The 21,474-nt window shown below is 32.4% G+C and overlaps 2 protein-coding genes across 3 annotated transcripts; both read right to left on the bottom strand.

Annotated features, from left to right (window-relative positions):
* Positions 1–10,193: 10,193 nt before the first annotated feature.
* LOC123225989 (calcium-dependent protein kinase 8-like) lies at positions 10,194–16,784 on the bottom strand. 2 transcript variants are annotated; one of them, XM_044650393.1, is made up of 9 exons: positions 16,489–16,784; positions 15,598–16,156; positions 13,987–14,110; positions 13,694–13,837; positions 13,283–13,435; positions 13,051–13,166; positions 12,739–12,906; positions 12,202–12,432; positions 10,194–10,663 (listed from the first exon to the last, which is right to left on the bottom strand). In XM_044650393.1, exons 2-9 carry the CDS (start codon positions 16,105–16,107, stop codon positions 10,517–10,519), a joined length of 1,593 nt encoding a protein of 530 aa, XP_044506328.1. In that variant the 5' UTR covers positions 16,108–16,156; positions 16,489–16,784; the 3' UTR covers positions 10,194–10,516. The 2 variants fall into 2 exon arrangements, with proteins under 2 accessions (XP_044506328.1, XP_044506327.1); XM_044650392.1 differs by having other exon boundaries at positions 15,598–16,138.
* A 3,093-nt stretch (positions 16,785–19,877) lies between these two features.
* On the bottom strand, positions 19,878–21,160 carry LOC123225364. The gene is made up of 2 exons (XM_044649297.1): positions 20,809–21,160; positions 19,878–20,310 (listed from the first exon to the last, which is right to left on the bottom strand). The coding sequence occupies exons 1-2, from the start codon at positions 21,074–21,076 to the stop codon at positions 20,042–20,044; spliced, it is 537 nt and encodes a 178-aa protein (XP_044505232.1). The 5' UTR covers positions 21,077–21,160; the 3' UTR covers positions 19,878–20,041.
* Positions 21,161–21,474: the final 314 nt, after the last annotated feature.

Raw genomic sequence — 21,474 nt, 5'->3', positions numbered from 1 at the left:
ACTCACACTCACCCCAATCTTTTATGGTCTTGTGTTTGGACAACTCTATTTTAGATGTTTGACCAACCAAAACAAGTTCTGATGTACAGGATCTTTGACGCTTAAAGGCAAGTACAAAGTATACTTTCGTTTTGTTCAGTATGATAAAAGAGGTAGTGATTGAAAATTTTACAGAAAGATATGAAAAAATTTGCCCAAGACTCAAATGGAATCACTTAGGAAAGTGGATCATATTGATAGTTGAGAGGGAAAGTTTTTCTTTGATATCCCTTCTTGAAGAAGGGATACTGCATTTATAGAGGGAAAACAATAATTACAATGAATGAGGTGACTACTATAGCTGAGAAGTAACTCATCTAGTTCATGCATACAATACAATAATTGAAAAGCTGAGTGGTTGCTTTTACAAGTGGAAAGTAACGCACATACAAAAACACGTGAAAAAACAGTAAAAGCAAACACATAGCCATTACATTATTATACAAGGAGAAAAGTTCACTAATAAAAAAATGCTTAAAGAGATAGTTGAGACAACGTGAAAGTAGCAGGGCCTTTGGTACCCTTAATGTCCATCCAAATTTTCCTTACATAAACCTTTTTTCAATAAAAAAACATAACCCAAGATTTTACTTGGAATTCTCTTTGGTTTCTTTGGCACCTTCTAGCCAAATACACTGTAGCCATTGAATTTCTAGTTAGCCCAATGTTATGATAACTTCATAAACTTGAACATGGCCTTTTTAACCCAAAATTTACCCCATTCTAGATTTTCCTACAATGGTTTTATCACCTCCTTTACTGGACTTGCACATTTTTCCAATGCCATCTTGAACACCACAATTTCAATAGGCAAGTTGAGGCTCAATATTCCATTCTCTTTTTCACAAGAAAAATTCAAGTTTTTCGGTACCATAAAAAGGTTTTGTTTGAAACTACGGTTTGAAAATACGACCATCTGCCTTACAGTCTACATAAAAACAAAATAGACTACGCTTAAGAATATCACAATTTTGAAAGATTTATTGTTGAGGCCAATTCTATTATTCCATACCAAGTCTAGCCTATTCCTATTGATGATGCATTTTGGGAGTTGTACCTTGTCCCATACACAGTTTAGATTAATAAAGCAAAGAGTCTCTTTTTTGACAAAATCAATGCACTGCAAAAAATGATAAACCCTACTCAAGACGTGGACATTTCACCTCATGCTTCTTTAGAACCATCTTTTTCCACCTAGTAGAGGCCCACTATATCTGGCAATCTTCCTCCTATACTAAACCATCCAGATGTCCCCTTATCAGCTCATCCTTATTATGATCAAGATTTTTCAGTCTGTAAATATTTGTATGAAAATTCTTATCTTGTTTTTTGTTTACAAAAAACATGCACTCATAGCCAAAAGCACCCTATCCTACAAGCTGATGACCCTGTCATGTATGACTTCTTTCCCCAACAGGAAGAATCTCTTGAAGATATTGACTTCGTTGTAATTGATGCATTTATTTACGCTAATAAGGACAAATTGCCTTTCACTTCCACTTCTAAAGGCCCTGTTATTTCCACATTGTCTCAACTATCTCTTTAAGCATATTTTACTATTGAACTTTTGTCCTTGTATAATAATGTAATGGCTATGTGTTTGCTTTTACTATTATTTCACGTGTTTTTGTATGTACATTACTTTTTATCTGTAAAAGTAACCACTTAGCTTTTTAATTATTGTATTGTATGCATGAACTGGGTTAGCTACTTTCCAGTTGTAATAGCCACCTCACTCATTGTAATTATTGCTTTCCCTCTATAAATACAGTCCCCTTTCTTCAAAAAGGGATATCGAAAAAAAAACTTTCTCTCTCAACTATCAATATGATCCACTTTCCTGAGTAATTCCATCCGAGTCTTGGACAAAATTCTTCATATCTTTGTGTAAAATTTTCAATCACCACCTCTTTTATCATGTCGAACAAAACAAAAGTATGCTCTGTACTTACCTTGAAGCGTCAAGGATCCTGTACATTAGAACTTGTTGGTTGGTTAAACATCTAAAACAAAGTCATCCAAACACAAGTTCATAAAAGGTTGGGTTGAGCGTGAGTTGAACAGCCTTATAACCTATAAAAGGACTTCTTCTTGCCTTTTCTGAGCCTTAGGCTAACCATGGTCATAATTTGGGTTACCAGTCGCTTGTTTCACTACTATTCTCCTTGACATACCTTGGACTACGTTTTATACACATAGTCTTAACCAACCAAGGGTATACCTCCTACCCTATACATGGTATCAAAGTTATCAATTGTGAAAATTTTGCTTTTTGATATAAAGTCTTTTTGCCCTAACTCAGTTGAATCTCCATTAATTTTATGGCTTGTACTACTCTCACTCCCCAAAGTGAAATTCACCTTGTTATTCCTCCCTTTACATTTTCTCTTACCAAATACTTTTCTTACAAAATGGATAGTCTTTACGAAATAAAATACCTAGATAATGAATCTCATTTACCTACCACAAATCTTACTTTCCTCAATCCATATCACAATTACCTTAAGCACCTTACCTCTTTCCGTAGAACTATCAACATCATCATTCATCCTTATGCTGTCAAAATCAAAGAATATGTTCAGAGTACATCTTTCAGCAGCTATCAACTTTCTGCCACCACTACCGAACAATATGTCACTTTGGAATATCTAGCTCATTTCACTCAAGAATGGATAGCTGAGGACTATTCTCACCTTCATTTTGGTGTCATTTGCTTTGCCCTTACTTTCCATGGAAGAAATGAACTTCCTACTACTTCTAGGATCACTTTCCTGAACACAAGATTTCCTAACTTTAAACATGTCAATCTTGATATAGTTCAGACTACCTTTAATACTGGCATAGTTATGGTTACCTTGTTCCCTAATTTTTGAATGTCATTGCACGATCCTTTGTTATGTCATGCCCTAAAGTTCCAGGTCCAAGTCACTGGTGCTATTCCTTAGGGTCAGATTCTTATGGTTATGATCCACTACCAAATGGCCTATCATGTTCAAAATCATTCTCTTGACATTACTACTCATGAGGATACACATGATGCCATTTTTCTCACTATTGGTAAAGATTGAAAGTCATATTGTACCTTTGTTCCTAAGCAGGTGTCAAAGGAAAAACTTTAAGAATTAATTCCTAAAACATGATATACTGTTTACAAACAAATACAAACTGTTACCACTGATGTTCCTCCAATTCACTATACAGATCCCAAGTTTTCCAGATTTACTAGTGGTTGATTATCAATTTCTTATGAAACATCTTCTTCAGCAATAAAGCCGCCATTGTGTTTCTCAACACAGTTCTCTTATTCTTCTTCTGACGAACCCTAAGAAGAAGTTTATGGTTTTACGCCCAATAGCGAAACTATTTACTTGCTTCAACCATATGATCTAGACAACACTTTCTACCAATGTGTTTTTTTGTGTAGAGCAAGCTAATCCTTTATGCTCTCACAACAGACAAAAATTAGCCTGCAAACAACAACAACATCGCCAAAAGAAAACAGACACCCAACATCTATTTTGGCAAAGATATAAAGCTGGCATCCTTGGCTATGATCTGCTTAGTGAATCTTCTAGCCTATTTGATTATGTTGTCTATTATGGCAAATGTGATCCTCTTGCTAACACTTCTGATTATTTTCCTTCTATTAGCTGGGATGATGATTCTTCTAATCATTCCAATGATAATAATAATGACAATCCTCCAAAGCCATCTTTTACACCTAACCCTCTTATCCAAAGAAAGCGTCCCAAACCAAAAAGTTGTTGGCAATGGAGACCCAAGCTCTTCGCTTCAAAACAGCCTCTTTCAGATTTCATGATGTTCCAACCCGTTCATTTTCCACCACTTGAACAGATAACAGATCTAATTCACCATACTACTCAAGTCTGGAAAATCAAAGATCCCTAAACCATTAAACCTGATGGCACTCCTGAAAAAATCAACCTTACAGAATTAGTCCTCAATTGGCAGTCCTAGAATGCTTTTGTCTAAAATCAGGTTTTTTAATCTCTTCATCATACTACTTAACGGATTGAGAAAAAACTCGATTCTCAAATCCATTTGATGATGAAACCTATTGATGCTTTTCGACTTAAAATCCAACAGGTCCATATTGATATTATGACTTTCTCTCTCTCTTATTTGTCTTCCATTCAACCTGTGAATTAATTTCCAAGTATTGTCTTTTCACTGTGCATGCAAGTTTTCTTCAGTTTCAATACTTAATTTGTCTTATTATAGTTCAATAATTCAAATTTTTCTTCGGTTTAGTCAGGATGTTAGCGAATTTTAGGACTATCAAAGAGGATATTAGAGAGATTTAAGATCGTCAAATAGATTCATTAATCTCTTATAGATGATTATTAGAAAAGTCTTAACATGATAATTAATTGTTATCGAATATGAGATTATTAATATTGTTATTGGTCAATTTTTTTATTGTTGATATGGTAACAAATTATTTTAAATTTAATAGAAATAAATAAAAATTGATAGAATTTTTTAATCACCTTTGGTATAAAAGCAACACCTTTGCTTCAAATTTTTTGCTTAGGCAATAGAACACCTCATTGTGTTTTGGTGTTTTTCACTTTTAACAACCATATATATATATATATATATATATATATATATATATATATATATATATATATATGTATGTATGTATGTATGTATGTTTCTGTGTTCTTTACATGTTTTGATGTAACTCTTTAGACGCAGGATATGGTTACCATAGATAGAAAACTTAATTAATGTTAGGTCCAAGTGCTAATCAATGACCTAAAAAGCTTCCAGGGCGGTTAATAGTAAGATTAGGATACTGTTTTTTTTTTTTTTAAATTGGATTAATATAAAGATTTTAATGTAAAGGGGCATTCAATTTTTCACATTAATTTCTCCCCTTGTAACATTGTATATTTAAAAAAATAAATTTGGAGGGCTAAATTAAAAAAAACAAAATACCCCCAAATTTTCAAAAACTATCAAATCATTATCTAAGTTTGAGGTATAGGTTAAAATAGACATTGTCTCATATTCCTTAATAGACTTGTGTGATATAAGTCATTTGCCTCCATTATCTTTCCTATGATAGAATCATACTTAACAATGAAAATATTTTATTTAGGTTAAGTTCATAAATTTGATATCTGGTTTTGAGTGTTCTAGTATATTAGAGTTGAAGTTGCTGTAAAAGTGAAAAAACATTCAATTTTAGACAGCTAGTGATGAAAATGTTGTAAAAAAATAATGATTAACTTGAGTCATAATGAAATTGGAGTTTGGAGCACCGTGAAGTAGATGCTGACAAAAAAAAAAAACCCTGATATTTTGCAGGGAAAACTAAAATTTATAATGGTTTTTTAAATCTAAAAACAATGTATGCAATAATGAGCAGCAATGGTTTTGAATGTGAAAAGGTCCTAGTTGGATGAAGCCAGAGAATGCACGGTACAGGTGAGTGTAATTTTTGTTGCCTAAAGATTATATTGGCTGAAATGATGACTGAAAGTTTTCTCTTGCGTCTTTTACTGTAAGTGTAATTTAGTTTGTTTTAGGAGGTAAAGTGGCTTTCATAGTTAGGAGTTTCTTCAGAGTTAGTACACTTATTATGACTTGCTCTAGATGATAGAAAGGGTTTGAATTGAAAGCAAGTTATAAATAATCAATCACAAGCATTGAATGGGTTATACTTAAAGCCATTAGATTGAATCCTAACATTTCAGTCAATGCTTGATTGTGTTAAAGACTTGGTATGTTAAGTGAAGGCAATTTCTTCTGTTAGCTAAATGAGTGTCGTTTAATCCTGTACTACCATAGAGTGGGTGCACTTAAATTGATTGGAATTCGTTAGTTTTTCTATATGAATCTTAAGTGTCTAGAACTCTGCAGACTAGTTAAACTTATCAATAACAGCAAAACAAAAGTAGACAACAATCCTACTTGAACTTTATGCATATTAGATAACATAATGCAACAAAATCAAGTTGATGAATAGCATTTAACATTTAAGGAAAATCACTAGTTAAAACAGTTTAAGAACATACTTGATACTCCTGCTATGGTTTAACATCTAAGATCAAGAACTTTCTTGATGAACTAAACTACATCCCACCAGCTAAAGTACTTACTGGACAACTTCTGCCATGTTTCAACATATAACCTGAAGATTTTTACCTGGTTTTAACACAACTACAAAACAGAAGTCATGTTATGAGGAGTTTTCAAGCAGGACATAGTGAATTTCATACTTGAATTCATTAATGAGTTTGCACTCTTATAAATGGCTAAGAATTGACAGAATACTTACTGTTTGGCTGATTGCTTCAAGCTGTAAATTGTTAGTTTTTATGAAGTGAACAATATAAAAAACAAAAAGGAAATCTTTATACTAAGTAGTATGACAATATTATGCAATTTAATCAGAAGCTTGTTGATGCATATTTCTAAATGATATTCACATGCTTTTCCATTATTGAATACTATGGTATTACTGCCCACAGAGAAGTTAATTATCTTTTTTTTTTTTTTTTGTCAGAATTTATCCTAAGAACTAACTTGGTACAGATGAACTTCTTGCTAAATGAACCAAATCTCTAGGGGAGTTCCGTGATATCATAGATCATGTACTTGAATATGATTAAGAAATATAACTTAACATTCAAGTCAAAATTCTTCACATACAAGTAGTTTGGCTGATTTGATACATTTAAATTCAAAGGTAAAAAATAATATCAAAAGCAATAGAATGGGGGGTGCGATAAAGAATAGGAAAATCTTGTTAGCTGATAAATGATTGAAGAGTAATCAAACAAATGATTGCTGTTCATATATTTGGATTGATGGTCAAACAATAACAAGAAAGCAAGAAATAAGTTAATTGAATAATAGTTTGAAAATGTTTACCCATAAACAAGAATCAATTTGGTAAAATGTTTTTAAGTAGAATTTGCAAACATGCATGTTTTCATCAGTGTTGTGATAAAATATTTTCTTATTTAAATCTTATAAAAGGATATAAAAAGAGATAATCAATACAAATTATCCAACAATTGGATTGAAGAAATTGGTGTAGATCGATAACTATACAAGATTCACCTGCAAAATATCTGAAAGAAAATATTAAAGGAAATAAAAAAAAAAAGTCAATTAACATAGAAATCAATTGAAAGAATGATCCAATTCAAAGAAAAAGCATATGAAAGCGAGTCTAATTAATCTTTAATCATTATAAATAAGAGAAAATTAAAAAGATAGTAAAGAATTTATAAAAGAAATAAGTATTTATGACAAATAGGGGTGAAAGTACTCATATCTTCAAGTTTGGGGGAGGGGAAGAATGTGAAAACTGCAAACACAAAATAAGTTTCAACTTGTCCATTTTAGGGTTAATAAAGGTAACTCAGGTTCTCGAATTTATCGAAATGAATACTACGTGACCCTTTTTTGTCGATATTTTTTAAGTTTAAAGTTATTTTAAAGGTTCACTGATGGCGTTTGTGAAAGTGATGCTCATATACATGATATTATAATTTGAATGTCAGCTTGTCCATTATAAGTAAAACAATGTGGCAAAAATTTTAAGATCTCTTAATTTGTTTCTAAAAGTGTTCAAATACAATTGGTAAGTCTAAGAAACTGATGAAGTTCATGTTTTAATTGGTCCACGTATGTATGGACTTTATCAACTCCAAGTGTGAGTTTGTTTTACTTATTTGGGTGTCACCAAGGATCTAAGGTTTACAAATTCATGATAATATGTCTTTAAGTAAATGTAGGTCTATCTTTTCAAAGCTAGATAGAATGAACAAGGAGATTTGGAATAGTAAGTGAATAATGAATTGGTCATTAAGGTTGCAAAGTGAATACAGTGCTTCCTCAATTAGCAGAATGTTCTCTGTGTCTATGAAGATCTTGAAGTGAAAAAATATAGTGCTCTTTTAAATCGCTAGCTAAAATTCATATTTCAGAGGCCTTTGCATCTAAATTTTGTATGATAGACGCTGTGAAATGTGGTGAAGAAACTCCACAATATTTTTAAGGAACCTAATGTCATTTCCAACTATGATTGTTCCAAAGGTATATTTGAGGAGTCATAATCAACATGAAGAAAGTGACTAAGTAAAGAAGTAAACTATTTAACAGAGAGGTGTTGATCATTACTTGCATCCTCAAAAATGAATGTGACTTAAGGGCATTGTCATGAAAAGTTCTGCTGACATACAAAATTATTCTCCAAACTACTAAAAGAATTGAGGAAAATTTATGGGAGAAGTGTTTATACTTGGGCATTTTAGAGGTTTGATTGAACATGGAAGAGAGGAGAGATCTCGTTTGGAATATGTGAATAAAAACCTTTTACTAATCAGCAATACTATGTATACCTATTTTGAGTATACAAATAGGTATATATTTATGTGTTTCATCACATGATTGGATCTTATTTCATCATTAATTCAAAATCACTCAATCATATGATAACACATATTAAATATATATTTATTTATATACTTAAAGTGGATATGTGTAGTTTTATTGTTTATAAATAGTTTAGTAAGCATGGTATATCCAGATATTTGTATTGATAATTTGATTATTTAAATAATTGATTTCCCCCAAAGGTGTACCTCTTGTGCCATTGCAGAAGATATGACTGTTAGGTTATCCACTTAAATGCAAGTTGATCCTATTTTTAATAACAGGAAATTAGACAAGCCAAGCCTCCTAAAGTTTCATCCAATTTACTGAAATAAATATGATCTTGCGAAGAACTAAAGAATATAGAAAATCAGCAATGTATTGACATCACAGAAAGATTAACTGCCAAGAATTCAAGATTTGTAAACACTGAAGATAAATCTTCAACTATAGTAGCTGATTGAAAATTAATATTTTGCCAATCTGCAGTTTGATATTGTGCCTACCACCACTGTAAACAATTAATAAATCGACAATTCAATTTCACTGGTAGATGTGTGTGCGTAGTTTGTGTTTCTTTGGTCAGGAATAAACAGTTACATATTTGTAGCATTTATGGTCTTTTGGATATTCATTATCAATTGTGAATTCAATGCCAAGATTACTTACTGAGCACAATTGAACCTATACAACTAGGTGCCTAGTCATAGATCAAATTACTCATTCTTTTTGCATATCCTTGTAAAACATTACCCAAAAAAGGAAGCTCAATTAGTAGGAAGATAAGATCTACTATGAACTATGAACAGTTGTAGTTTCTAGTTTTTCCACACCATAGAATACCTGCACAAAGTAATAATTGGCAAATCAAATGGCAGAAACAAAATTTTTTGAACTTAATGTCAGCCAGTGTGTGCATCTGTTTCCTTGCTTCCATGGAGCGGTGTCCTGAACATACAATTCTAAGCTTTAGTTAACATTTTTGGTGAGCTTTATACTTGCATTAGACTGGTTTGATGTTTTGCAGTCTTGATTGTGGTATTCCGGGGCCTGACTGAGGTTGCTATTCATTTGTATGGAGGTTGCAGCAACTAAAAGGTACAGAGTGCGCATTCAATCAGTCTTGGTTTAGTCTGATTCTGTGCTGGTTGTTGATGTGCTTTGCAGGAAGACATCAATGGGCATACCCTGTTATCGTGCTTAGCAGTTTGCAGGATGACCCGGATGACCATGCCTGTGGCTTAGCAGCATCACTTCCGTGAGTTTTCCATCTAACCGGCCAATTCTAAAGGTGAAACCTTGATTGAAACACCATGTGTGTATGACTGAAATCCATGCATAAAAAGTGAGTTTAAATGCATTTGGTTTTGTAAAATTTACACTTCTCTATAAGAGTTGGCGACTGGAGCAAGTGTCAATTGCTCTTGGAATAAACTGTTATAGCTTCATCACTAATCCTGAATTCCTGCAATTGTGGAAGCTTAACATATTAATCCAAATCGAACTCATTTCTGCTATTAAAAGTCAGAATGATTCAAGTCATTCCAGGCAAAAACAAACGAAAATAAACAATTTAAAAGCTTAATAAAATTGTCTACACAATTTTGTATATAAACAACAATGTATCACCATATAATTGAGTATTATTCTATCTTTAATTTTCAATTATTCAATCACATGATAATATATCATTATTTATTTATAAAATTATGTCCATAACATAACCCTTTAAAAGCTATCAGACAAATATTTATCTAATTAAGAAAAAGGCGGGGCCTGTATGCCTCATTCAATATGTACAACCACTAATTATGGTTCATTATAACAATCTTTCCATCTCCCTTCAAGGAATTCTTTTTTTTCTCTTGGAACTACATTATTAACAATTAAATCCTAACATTTTTGCTAGTTAAGAAACATTAAGACAACGCCACCCTAATCCTACATACTCTAAGGGAATAAATTGAAAGAATATCAATAATTTTAGAGAAACGAAATTTAACAATTTCTTTCTTCTTTTCCCCGTTAAACTAGTCTGCACTTCTGATAACATCTATCCTCAGCTGGCTAATTGTAATGATCCATCCCTCATCAACTTCAAGCTTAAACTGTTAAATCTTTCCCGTGAATATTGCCTGGATGCCTTTCTCCAGTCTGTACCAGCCTTCATCATCGCAGCAAACTCCTGGTAACTTATGCGACCATCCTGCAACAAAAAAATGAAACAAGATTGAGCTTCTAATATAGCAAGGTTTCACAACATATACTGAATATATAAACCATGATCAGGCTAATGACTAATGTCAACAACTTCATTTTCTAAAACTAATGTCACACTCAAAAACAACCTTTGGCCAATTTGTCAATTTTTCAGAGGCCTCACTTGAAGAACTTAAAAAACTTGTTTTCCAGTTCACACAGATTCAACTTCACTAATTTTGTTCAGAAGGAAACTATTTTCGAACTGGAAAATCAGAAAATTTCTGTAATCTTGAAAATGCAAAATCCAATTTCTTGTTTCTAATATACAAAACAATTTAGTAAAAGAATTGCTAGCTGCCTAGAGTTTCTAGTATTAGAAACAAGATTGAATGACTGAACCAAAAATGAACTTAAAGGACCGATAGGCATCAAGAGGAGGGAAAGTAGGCCAAAAATTATTATCTAATCATGTGCACACTCTGCAAACTACTAGGTAAATATTATCTTGTTACGAACTAAAGTAAATTCAGCGGGAGCAAAAACAAACTTTTAAAAGAAAGAAGATATACAGTGCATAGGATATGGTGTCATTTTGTTACTTGATGTTAATTTGTAAATGTAACGCTCACATGTTGTCGTTTTGGACTGGATTTTAAAACCAAATTGGCTGGCCGTTATACAGTACACATGGATATAATTAATTGTGGAGGGAATGAATGGAGAATTGTTTGTTGCCAAATGTTGTGATCTTCTCTCTCTTGTTTGAATTTTTCCAAAACTATTTCTCACTCTCTCCAACCAAGTTCCAAACCATCAGATTGTCTTGAAGGAAGGGGCTCAACCAATTAACCTGAGGCCATATAGGTATGAAGAGGTGCAAAAAATGTGATTAAAAAATGGTTAAGTAGATGTTAGAAGCAGGGATAATGCTAGCCCTTACTCTAGCTTGATTGTGTTAGTCAAGAAAAAAGATGGCACATGGAGGATGTGTATTGACTATAAGGTTTTGAATCAAGTGATTGTCAAAGATAGATACACCATTCCCTTGATTGAAAAATTGCTAGATGTGTATTGACTATAGTTTTGGACTGGATTTTAAAACCGAATTGGCTGGTTGTTATACAGTACATGTGGATATAAAAGAATTGTGGAGGGAACGAATGAAGAATGATCTTTGCTGCCAAATCTTGTGATCTTCTCTCATTTGAATTTTTCAAAGACCTCTCCCTTTTCTCTTCATAGACAGGTTCGACTCCTCCAGTTCTTCGACCATTCAGCTACTCTGAATTTTTTGGCAAACGTTTGCATCATACCTCCAACAAAACTAAAGCTTCACAAAGAGAATTAAAAGGGCCAGATGGTGCTCAAATTGGGGAATGGAGAAATGACATCGTAACTCTTTTCGTCTTAATTAGCATGAAAATGTGGTTCCTTCTCGTGGAATGTGGGGAGAAATAATCAAAATAAGGATTTATTCAGTTAGGTTAAAGTCATTTTTATTGGATATGACCTATTGCCTACGTATATAAAATGGTCGCTAACCTTGTCTGTATCAACGTCACGCATAATGGCATTGATAACATCTTCACTATTGGCCTCAACTTCATCATATAAGGCTTCTTGTAGCTCTTCGATCTCTATGTAACCAGTCTGATTTTTATCAAAGAAAGAAAAAGCTTTATGCAAATGTTCATCATTGCCCATCTTCTTAAGGTGAACTGAAACTGCAACAAACTCTCCATAATTCAAAGTTCCATCTCCATCAGCATCAGCCTACAGAAACCAGGTTTCAGTCAATTGCCAAGTAAAATACCGGAGAAGAAATTTTTTATTCTGAAATGTTCAATCAAATGATTAGTCACATTCAAGAAACTGCTTTCCCCCCAACTCATTGTTTATACCATCTCCAGATTAGGTTTCCAACTTTTCTCCTATGCATAACTTTTTTATTTTGGAAAAAAAAATCAATCATTGTTTTTAACAAAACTTTATGAATTATTTACCATATTCAGTTACAATTAATGAGTTGATAATGCTTTGAGAACATGTCAATTATGTTGAGAACAGAATATTGCTTACAGCTTCCAATAGGATTTGAAGATCTGCATCAGGAATATTTTGGCCATTTTTTTCCAGCCCAGCTCTAAGTTCCTCGAGGTTTATCTTGCCTCTCTTGCTAGTGTCCATCATTTCAAATGCCTCCTTTATGCCAGCCACTTCCTCCACAGACAAATGCTCAGCCACAACCTGTAGAAAAACCAAAATTCAGTGATCAGAAATGGAAATTTTAATGCAGAGAGGGCAATCATTTTCATAATTACTATGGCTTTGAGAAAACCTTTCATGATTACAAAAAAGCAACAAAAAATGTAGCGGAAAATCAAATAGTACCCTTAGAGCTCTTTTTTTCAGCTTGTTCATGACAGAGAATTGTTTAAGCCTTGCTTTCACAGTCTCACCAAGTGGAACATTTGGAACCTTCTTGGCATTTTGCAACCAAGAATGTTCTGCAAACACAAGAAATAATTTTTTTATACATCTTAATAAATCTAAAGCATACTGAGAATTTTTTTTTATAAAAGAATACAATGAAGGCATGTCAGACTAAAATTACAGAAATTACCTAGCACCTGCTCAGCTGTAAGCCTCTCCTTTGGGTCAGGATTAAGCATCTTCTTCACAAGGTCCTTGGCATTGTCAGAAACTATAGGCCAAGGGTCCCTCTTAAAATCAATTACCGAGCGAATAATTGCCTGTGCTACCCCTTGCTCAGTTTCTGCATTAAAAACGCAAGAATATTATATGAAGCAAGCGCAAATATAAAACATGAGATGAATATGATTGTGTTTGCATGTGAAAACCCCCATTGGAAAAAGATTAAGAACCAGGACCATGAAATGACATGCTTATAACGCAATCAAACCAAATACAGAAAGCATAGCCCTTAAAACTGTAAAACTCACACTGGCCAAGAACAAGAGAGAGTGAGAGATAAGTTAACCCCATTCAAGTCAAGATAAAGGAAAATATTAACCTGCCCAGAAAGGTGGAACACCACAAAGTAAAATATACAGAATAACTCCAGCACTCCAGACATCAACCTCAGGACCATAATTGCGCTTTAGAACCTCTGGAGCCATGTAATATGGACTTCCCACAATCTCATTAAATCGCTCACCTGCAGAAAAAATCACTCTTCAGGTAAATACAGTATCATACGAAGTATAAAGGTGACAAAGCAGGCTAATTTGTGAATCTCCATCTAAATTAAAAATAAAAACACATAAATAGATTGAGACATGCAAGAGTAAGGATATAGTCCTTTACCAGGTCTGAAGAAGACTGACAAACCAAAATCAATTGCCTTCAAAGGAGAAGATTCCCTCTTATTTGCAAACAGAAAATTCTCTGGTTTGAGATCACGGTGCATCACTCCATGCTTATGACACACCTAAAATGGGACAATTGTACAAAAAAAAAAAATCAGACTATGGCAAAAGAATTTCTCAAAAAATGAGAGTATACTTAAAGAGAATCACTTATGCAAAAGCAGAACAAGAGTAAGTGAATATAATGCTCCTAAACATGTGCATGGGTGCACAAACGGACAGAGATATCACATATGTCATATGGGGTTAAGCAAATGTAAGATGCACAGACACAGAACATTTAAGCTTTTTGAGAGACCAAATATGATCACTGAAACAATTATTCTGCATAATAATGAACATTAAGAAGTTTAAGTAGCCAACTTCTATAAAAGACATACAAATTAAAGAAACGTTAAATAAATCCCAGAAAGTCTAGTGCTAGACAAAGCAAGGAGAAAGGAATACATCATTAATCAATTGGAAGTATTTTAAGGAAACTTTATTCAAAATTTTCAACAGAATGTTATCCATCTCTGTAAAAATAAACTTTCACCAAACAGAATCTTTGAGGAGGATACCCAAAAACAAGAACTACATGCAACCAAAACAAGAGGAAGAGGGAAAAAAGCATATGGAAAAAAGAAAGCAAAAGTCAAAGCACAAATTAATTTAAATGAGTTTGGTATCAATATTTGACTTCAAAATCCTGGTCGAGTGTTCATGCAAGAACATTCACAAACTGATCTAGAACCAAACCAATTGCAAGATATAAATATCTTGCTTTCCAAAATTCTAAATTATCATAGAGTAAGTCTCGACAGACCATGAATGTCTAAACTAGGGATAACAATTGCCCCATGAAATCTGGGTCCCTGCCCTGCCGACCATGTATGGGATAGAGATTTTGTGAGATAAATGCGAATGGGAAAAAAATTTTCCGGGGGACAAGGATAGATATCTTCCCACCCCATATAAAATCTACTAAAATAGCCTTTGCGTTTTTAAATAATTACCAAAAAGCCATTCATATATAAAGCCCAATACTAATTCATTTTTGCCCAAAGCCCTAATCACCTCACTCTCTACTCTTTTGCCTGCTAGCCACCTCCCTCCTTTGCTCAGATCTCTCAGGGCCTTGCCAACACCTTCCTCCTCTGCTCAGATCGTTGCTTCCAGATCTAGACATCCGATCGAGGTAATTTTCTTAAATCTGGATTGCTGATTCTAGAGGAAATTGGTTCAGGTAAGGCAATCATTATTTTCCCATGGGTCAGGGACATGGATTCCCTATCATCCCTTAGTGAGGCAGGGACAAAGTGGGGAAGGGGATCAATATATCCTCTTGGGACAGAAATAGGGATTCCTCGTCATCCATGTAGTGAGGACGAGGCAGGGCAGGAAATGGGAAATTTGGCCTACCCTGCCCTGTTTCCATCTCTAGTCTAAACCACTTCAACAAAAAGGTTAAAAAAAAGTATCATATGTAATTCAATGATAGAAAATCCTATACAGGGCTATAATTAACAAAACCAGAATGAATATTCAATAATACAAAGATTATCTGAACCTGCACAACTTCAACAATGGTCCGCATAACAGCAGCAGCAGCTCTCTCTGTGTAATGCCCCCTCGCAACAATCCTATCAAACAACTCTCCTCCCTCACACAACTCCATCACAATGTGCACAGCATTATCATCCTCATGAGTATCCTTCAACGACACAATATTTGGATGCTTAGGCAAATGCTTCATGATCTGCACCTCTCTTCTCACATCCTCAATATCCACTGCAGTCCTAAGTTTCTTCTTTGAAATAGACTTACAAGCAAACTTTTCACCAGTATTTATATCAGTACACAAATATGTTACACCAAACTCCCCTCGTCCAAGCTCATGACCCAGATCATACGCTACTGAAATATCATTACCTGTGGGGTCTTTCAGTACACTGAGATTATACGAACTATATATGTCGCTTACTACAGAATCATCACCATAAAATGGATTTGATTTGTTCTTTTTCCCTTTTGTTTTCTTCTCAGATGAAGAACTAGATGTTGCACAGCAATTTCCCATGACTCAAAGCTTCAAAATTCTCAAAATCTCCCTGAAATTCAAGCAAGACCTGGTTAATAGTACAGAATACAAAAAACCATAAGCAAAACACAAAAACAATGGCCCATATCGAAACTTGACAAACATTACATCAATTCCATTTCAGCAAAACAAAAAGGATTTCCCTAAAAGCACTTTCCCACAAATTTGGAAGATTTCAACATCTAAAGAACAACCATAAAAAAACAATCCAGAATCCAAAACTATGAACAACAGAACAGCACCAAAGGTCATAAAAATAAAATTTTCTTGTTTTCTAATATCAAAAACCCACCAAACCCAGGAAAATTAAAACTTTAAACAAAATTTAAAAAAAAAAAGAAACAGAAAAGAAAAACCCACCTGAGATTTGCAAGAACCCTTGATGCTTAGATAGGAGCTCGGAGAGAAAGAAAACCAGATGAGGTTTGAAAACCGAAAAGGTTTGCCTAAAAATACACCATAGATGAAGGGTTTGAAGGGGACAAATTATAAAAATAAATAGAAACAAATGTGAAATGAAATGGAGTGAGTCAAAGCTCGGATGCTTTTGCAGTCTCTGTAATTAAAAATTATAAAAATCACAACAAAAACATACGAAATTTCGAAGTGTTTTGTTTTCTTAGGATACAACGTCCGGAGGAGACTAAAAAACAACCCAGCTGTCTCCTGTCTTTTACTTTCACTATTTTTTCAAAATACCTAAAGGCTTCCCCCAAGTTTTAGTGCAGTGTCAGTCACACCTATAAAGTTTGAAAAATCCGAAGTCCCACCCATGGGCTAACTTCTATTAAAAAAAGTCAAGATAAAATCATCATTTTCATTAATTATATTAAATAATATAAAATTCATTAAGTTTTTCCCTCACAGTTTAAAAAACTAACAAATTTATCTCTACCAAAAAGTTTTTTAACTTTCAAAAGTAACATTTTCTCCTCCCCTAAAACCTAGGGTTTTGTTTCCAAAGGCTCTCCGACCACCGGAGAAAGAGCTTCAACCCACCATCTCATTGGCCACCACCAAAGCTTCCAGATGATGCACAGAAGACTTATCTTTGTTGATTCCAGAAGAATCGAAGAAGACGCATCTTCATCGATTCTAGATGAATCAATGAAGGCAAGGGTCTTTGTGGATTCCAAAAGAATCAATGAAGATTTCGTCGATTCAAACAAATTGACGCGTTTTCATCGATTCGTTTGGAATCGACAAAGACACGTCTTCATCGATTCGTCTGGAATCGACGAAGACACGTCTTCATCGATTCGTCTGGAATCGACGAAGACACGTCTTCATCGCCTCTTCTTCCACCGGAGAGCGATGATATGGTGGTTGACGAGTAGTGGATTGAAGCATTGTCGTCAGTTGCTGGAGATGGTGACCGGAGAATGTTTGGAAAATAATCCCTAGGTTTTGGAGGGGGGGGGGCAATGTTACTTTTAAAAGTTATAAAATTTTAGGCAGGGATGAAATTGTTAATTTTTATAATTGTGGGGGAAAAATTTAATAAATTTTATATTTTTTAATATAATTAATGAAATGACGATTTTATCTTTACTTTTTTTAACAGAAGTTAGTCTATGACTAGGAGTTTGGGTTTTTCAAACCTCATGGATATGATTTGAAAGAATGCACTAAAACTTGGGGGTAAAATAGTCATTTGGCCATACCAAATTTAATAAATAAATAAAATCATTTTAATATTTACTAATTATTAGTTTTGGGTTTTAAATCCAATTATGTTGTTTGCGGAAAGAATTAAAAAATAAATAAATTGAATAATCAGTGTGTGTATTATATTATATTAGTTATCATTATGGTTATAAAGAAGCGTTTGATTTGAGTAATATTTTATTAATAAAATAGAAAAATTATGTTAAAGATAGATTACTTAAAAGATTACTGGATATAAATGATTACTATGTTTGATAAAATTTGGTATGTATAAATAATTATTGTGTTTGATTAAAGATAATAAAAGATTATTAATAAATTATTTAACTTAAATACCCTTGAATATAATTATTTTTAAATATTTTTTATATTATTTATCATATTAATTAAAAATAAATTTATTTTTGTCTCAAAAAATTAATAAATAATAATATAATTATAATAAAATCAAGATTACCTTGGTAATCTTTAAATAACTAAAATGAATATGATAATCAGATTATCGCCTATATTACCTGTCACGTCAGCATTGGTAATAGAAGATTACTGTAATCTTTTATTACTGACAAACCAAACAAGGGAGTAAAAGATAGATTACCAAGGTAATCTTAAAAAACTGGAACCAAACGGCTCCTAATATTCTATGATACAATATAAGTAAGTAATATATATTATAAAATATATAAAATTAATATGATATAATAAATAAATTATATAATATGATATAATATTATTAATATATTTTTCAGAGAAAATAATGATACAATTATGGGTATTGTGATATTTTTCAAAATAATGATGTATTAATTATAATTTTTTATTATTTTATTAATATTTTATTATTTTATTATTTTAAAAAATATATTATTTAATACAATATAATACATAATATAAAAAATTAAATTTTTAGTACAAAATTTAATTATCATATTTAATATAATATCCAAAATTTATTTATGTTGTGTATAGTTTTTAAGACTAACTAATAACTCATAACTAATAACTAGTAACTCATAAATTAATGTTAAGTTGTGTTATTGAAATAAATAGGATTACATCAATTTTGAATATGTATAGATTAAGTTTGCATAAATAAAATAAAAAAATTAAAAATTTTTGAAGGTTATTTTTCTGAAAAATATGAACATTTGGTCGCATTTTAGTCCACATATCATGCCTACTTTATTCAAAGCATACTTATATTCGGTGTTGATCAGTTTTTTTATAAATTATTACTTAAAGTCTATAATAATAATAATAATAATAATATAGATTTAAAGTAAATAAATTATTTTTATATCTAAAATTACTTACAAAATAATAAAAATTGATGAAATAACAAATAAAATTGATCGTCTTTATCTTAATTCTATCAAAGAATTAATAAGATTAATGATAAAGGTAAACTGAGTATTAATTTAAAATCTTAACTATATTTATATATTTTTTAGAATATTAATTAATACCGTCTTGTTTAATAAACTCATGTTATTTTAATTAATCTCCAAAAATTAAAATATATTATGTATAAATATAAATAAATATATATATATATATATATATATATATATTTACTAATAAAAAAATAAAGGTGAAATAAAAAAGTAGTTCACAATTATATTGGGCAATTGAGAGGATAAAAAATAAAATACATTGATTACCAAAATTAAACATGTCTTACCAAAATTAATTAGCGCATGATTACCAAAATTAATAAAGAATAAAATTATTCTGCTACCCCTGAGGTTTACAAAATTGAAAGATGGTCCAAAGGTTTTGGGTTTTCCATAATCATGCCTCTCGTCGTTGAGACTAAAATTTCATTATGACTAAATTATTCTTATAAAGAAAGTTTATATAATTTCTTTTTTTTTCTCGATAATGGAGACCGAAAATGATGAATTTTTGTTACCCATTATAAAAAAAAATTACATTATTCAATAAATAATATTATTTTTCCTAATATTACTTTCGATGGTGTTTAACAAAACAAGTAAAATTATGTGTATTATTAATTAATATTAATTTATATAATTAAATATTATTTTATCATTTTTTGAAAATTATGCTCAGCCGACCCGTCCATTAACATACAGATGGATTTTGAATAATACATGTCAAATATCATAAGTTTCAAACTTAGTAGGGAGATTTCTGGATAAACAAGCCATTGTAATATATATGTAACATGTTGTATAGGGCAGTGCAGAGGAGACAGCTTCTTCTTTAGGCTCTTCTACGCAATTCAGAGTTGAAGGAAATCTTTGGGCACCGAGAGAAGCGACTGCAAAACTGCTGCGTTGGGAGATTCAGTTGCCATTGAGGGCGGAGGAGCTTCAGATACATCATCAGGTCCATCAATGGAGGGCTTTATTACTCCATAAAATAGTGCATTATAAAGTATGGTGAAGATAAACAAAACCACTGCAGTATTTGCAAGGACAGAGCCTGGAATTTCCGCCATTTCTTCTTCTTCTTCTTCTGTTGGACCCCTTGTAAGCTTCACATCCTTGGCTGCAATTGGTAACCACGATATCAAAACACTAACCAATTTGTTCACCACAAGTATCCATGATTTTAAGTTGATGACCAATGATCAATTACTGAAAGATTACCAAAAAAACTCGATCAAGATTATCGATAATTTGACCCAGTCTGTTAGAGATAGCACAATTGAGTTGCTTTTATCATTCTGAATGTGCAGAAATCCAGAAGCCTATACTGGGTACCAAATTAGTTCATCTGCCCCAATTTTGGTCACATCTGCAATAAATTTTACAGGCCAAATGAAAACCTGAGTTTTCTTTGAAAATTGGTTCTTTATAATCGTTTCATTTGGTGGAAAACACAGCAGCAGTTGACAACAAAAGGAAAGAAGAACAAAAGCTCTGCTTCGGCTATCATGGTCAAATTATTGTTTTCAATATTTTTAATAATTAGAATCAGAATAAAAAGCATAATCAAAAAATGATGAATATAAAAAATAACACAATTGAGCTGATAAAAATTTACCTTTTATCTTGGGAGTTTTAGTTTGTTTTCTGGAGAGGGTTTGGAGCTGCTTGTCAAGTTGTTGAAGGGCGGCTTTGGCTTCATCTGGGTCAATCTCAAACTGCTGTGAATCTTTCTCTACTGCATGAACAATACAAGTCGAAGAACCACCGCCGCTGACGCCTCCCGGACGGTGAAGTAACTGAGAAGTGAGTGTCTTAGGGTTTTTGGAGACGAAAGAGAAGTGGGAAAGTGATAGAGTTGAGAAGTTGAGAAGTAAAGAAAGCATTTGAAGGCTGGGAAATTCACGGCAAAACTGTAAACCTTAGCCGATGCAACAATGACTAGCTTAACGATAAAACCAGAACGGACATCCTTGTCTTTTCACAATAATTATCTTATTCATAAATATCTGATTTTAAGACACCTTTTTTATTTTATTTTATTTTCTTTTCTTTTTCATGCTTTTACCTCAAAAATACCCGTGATAAAAAATTAAAAGAAAATTTAAATAAACAATTTAATAATTTTATTGAGACAAAGTTGTGTTATTATGGATCAACCCAACTAGAATCGGAAAGCTCAAAAACCAAGGATTTGGCCCCCAAGTCCCAAGTGGAAAGGATAATGTCGATGGGAATTTTCTCCAACTAGTCTTAAAGGTATTTTGATATATGTAAAGAAAAC

The sequence above is a fragment of the Mangifera indica genome, chromosome 9 (genome assembly GCF_011075055.1).
Source record: "Mangifera indica cultivar Alphonso chromosome 9, CATAS_Mindica_2.1, whole genome shotgun sequence".
NCBI classification, from domain to species: domain Eukaryota; kingdom Viridiplantae; phylum Streptophyta; class Magnoliopsida; order Sapindales; family Anacardiaceae; genus Mangifera; species Mangifera indica.
Note: the sequence above shows the minus strand (reverse complement) of the source record. Positions and strands in the feature narration are given on the sequence as shown.

What these genes read in the sequence shown, in the direction of transcription:
- LOC123225989 (XM_044650393.1), bottom strand. Translation starts at nt 16,107, where the DNA reads ATGGGAAATTGCTGTGCAACATCTAGTTCTTCATCTGAGAAGAAAACA. An exon ending in TGTTCCACCTTTCTGGGCAG is followed by an intron (nt 13,436 to 13,693) that starts GTTAATATTTTC and finishes TTTTTAATGCAG; the next exon opens with AAACTGAGCAAGGGGTAGCA. An exon ending in GTGACGTTGATACAGACAAG is followed by an intron (nt 10,664 to 12,201) that starts GTTAGCGACCAT and finishes TTTTTGTTGCAG; the next exon opens with GATGGTCGCATAAGTTACCA.
- LOC123225364 (XM_044649297.1), bottom strand. Translation starts at nt 21,076, where the DNA reads ATGCTTTCTTTACTTCTCAACTTCTCAACTCTATCACTTTCCCACTTC. An exon ending in TAAAACTCCCAAGATAAAAG is followed by an intron (nt 20,311 to 20,808) that starts GTAAATTTTTAT and finishes TACCAATTGCAG; the next exon opens with CCAAGGATGTGAAGCTTACA.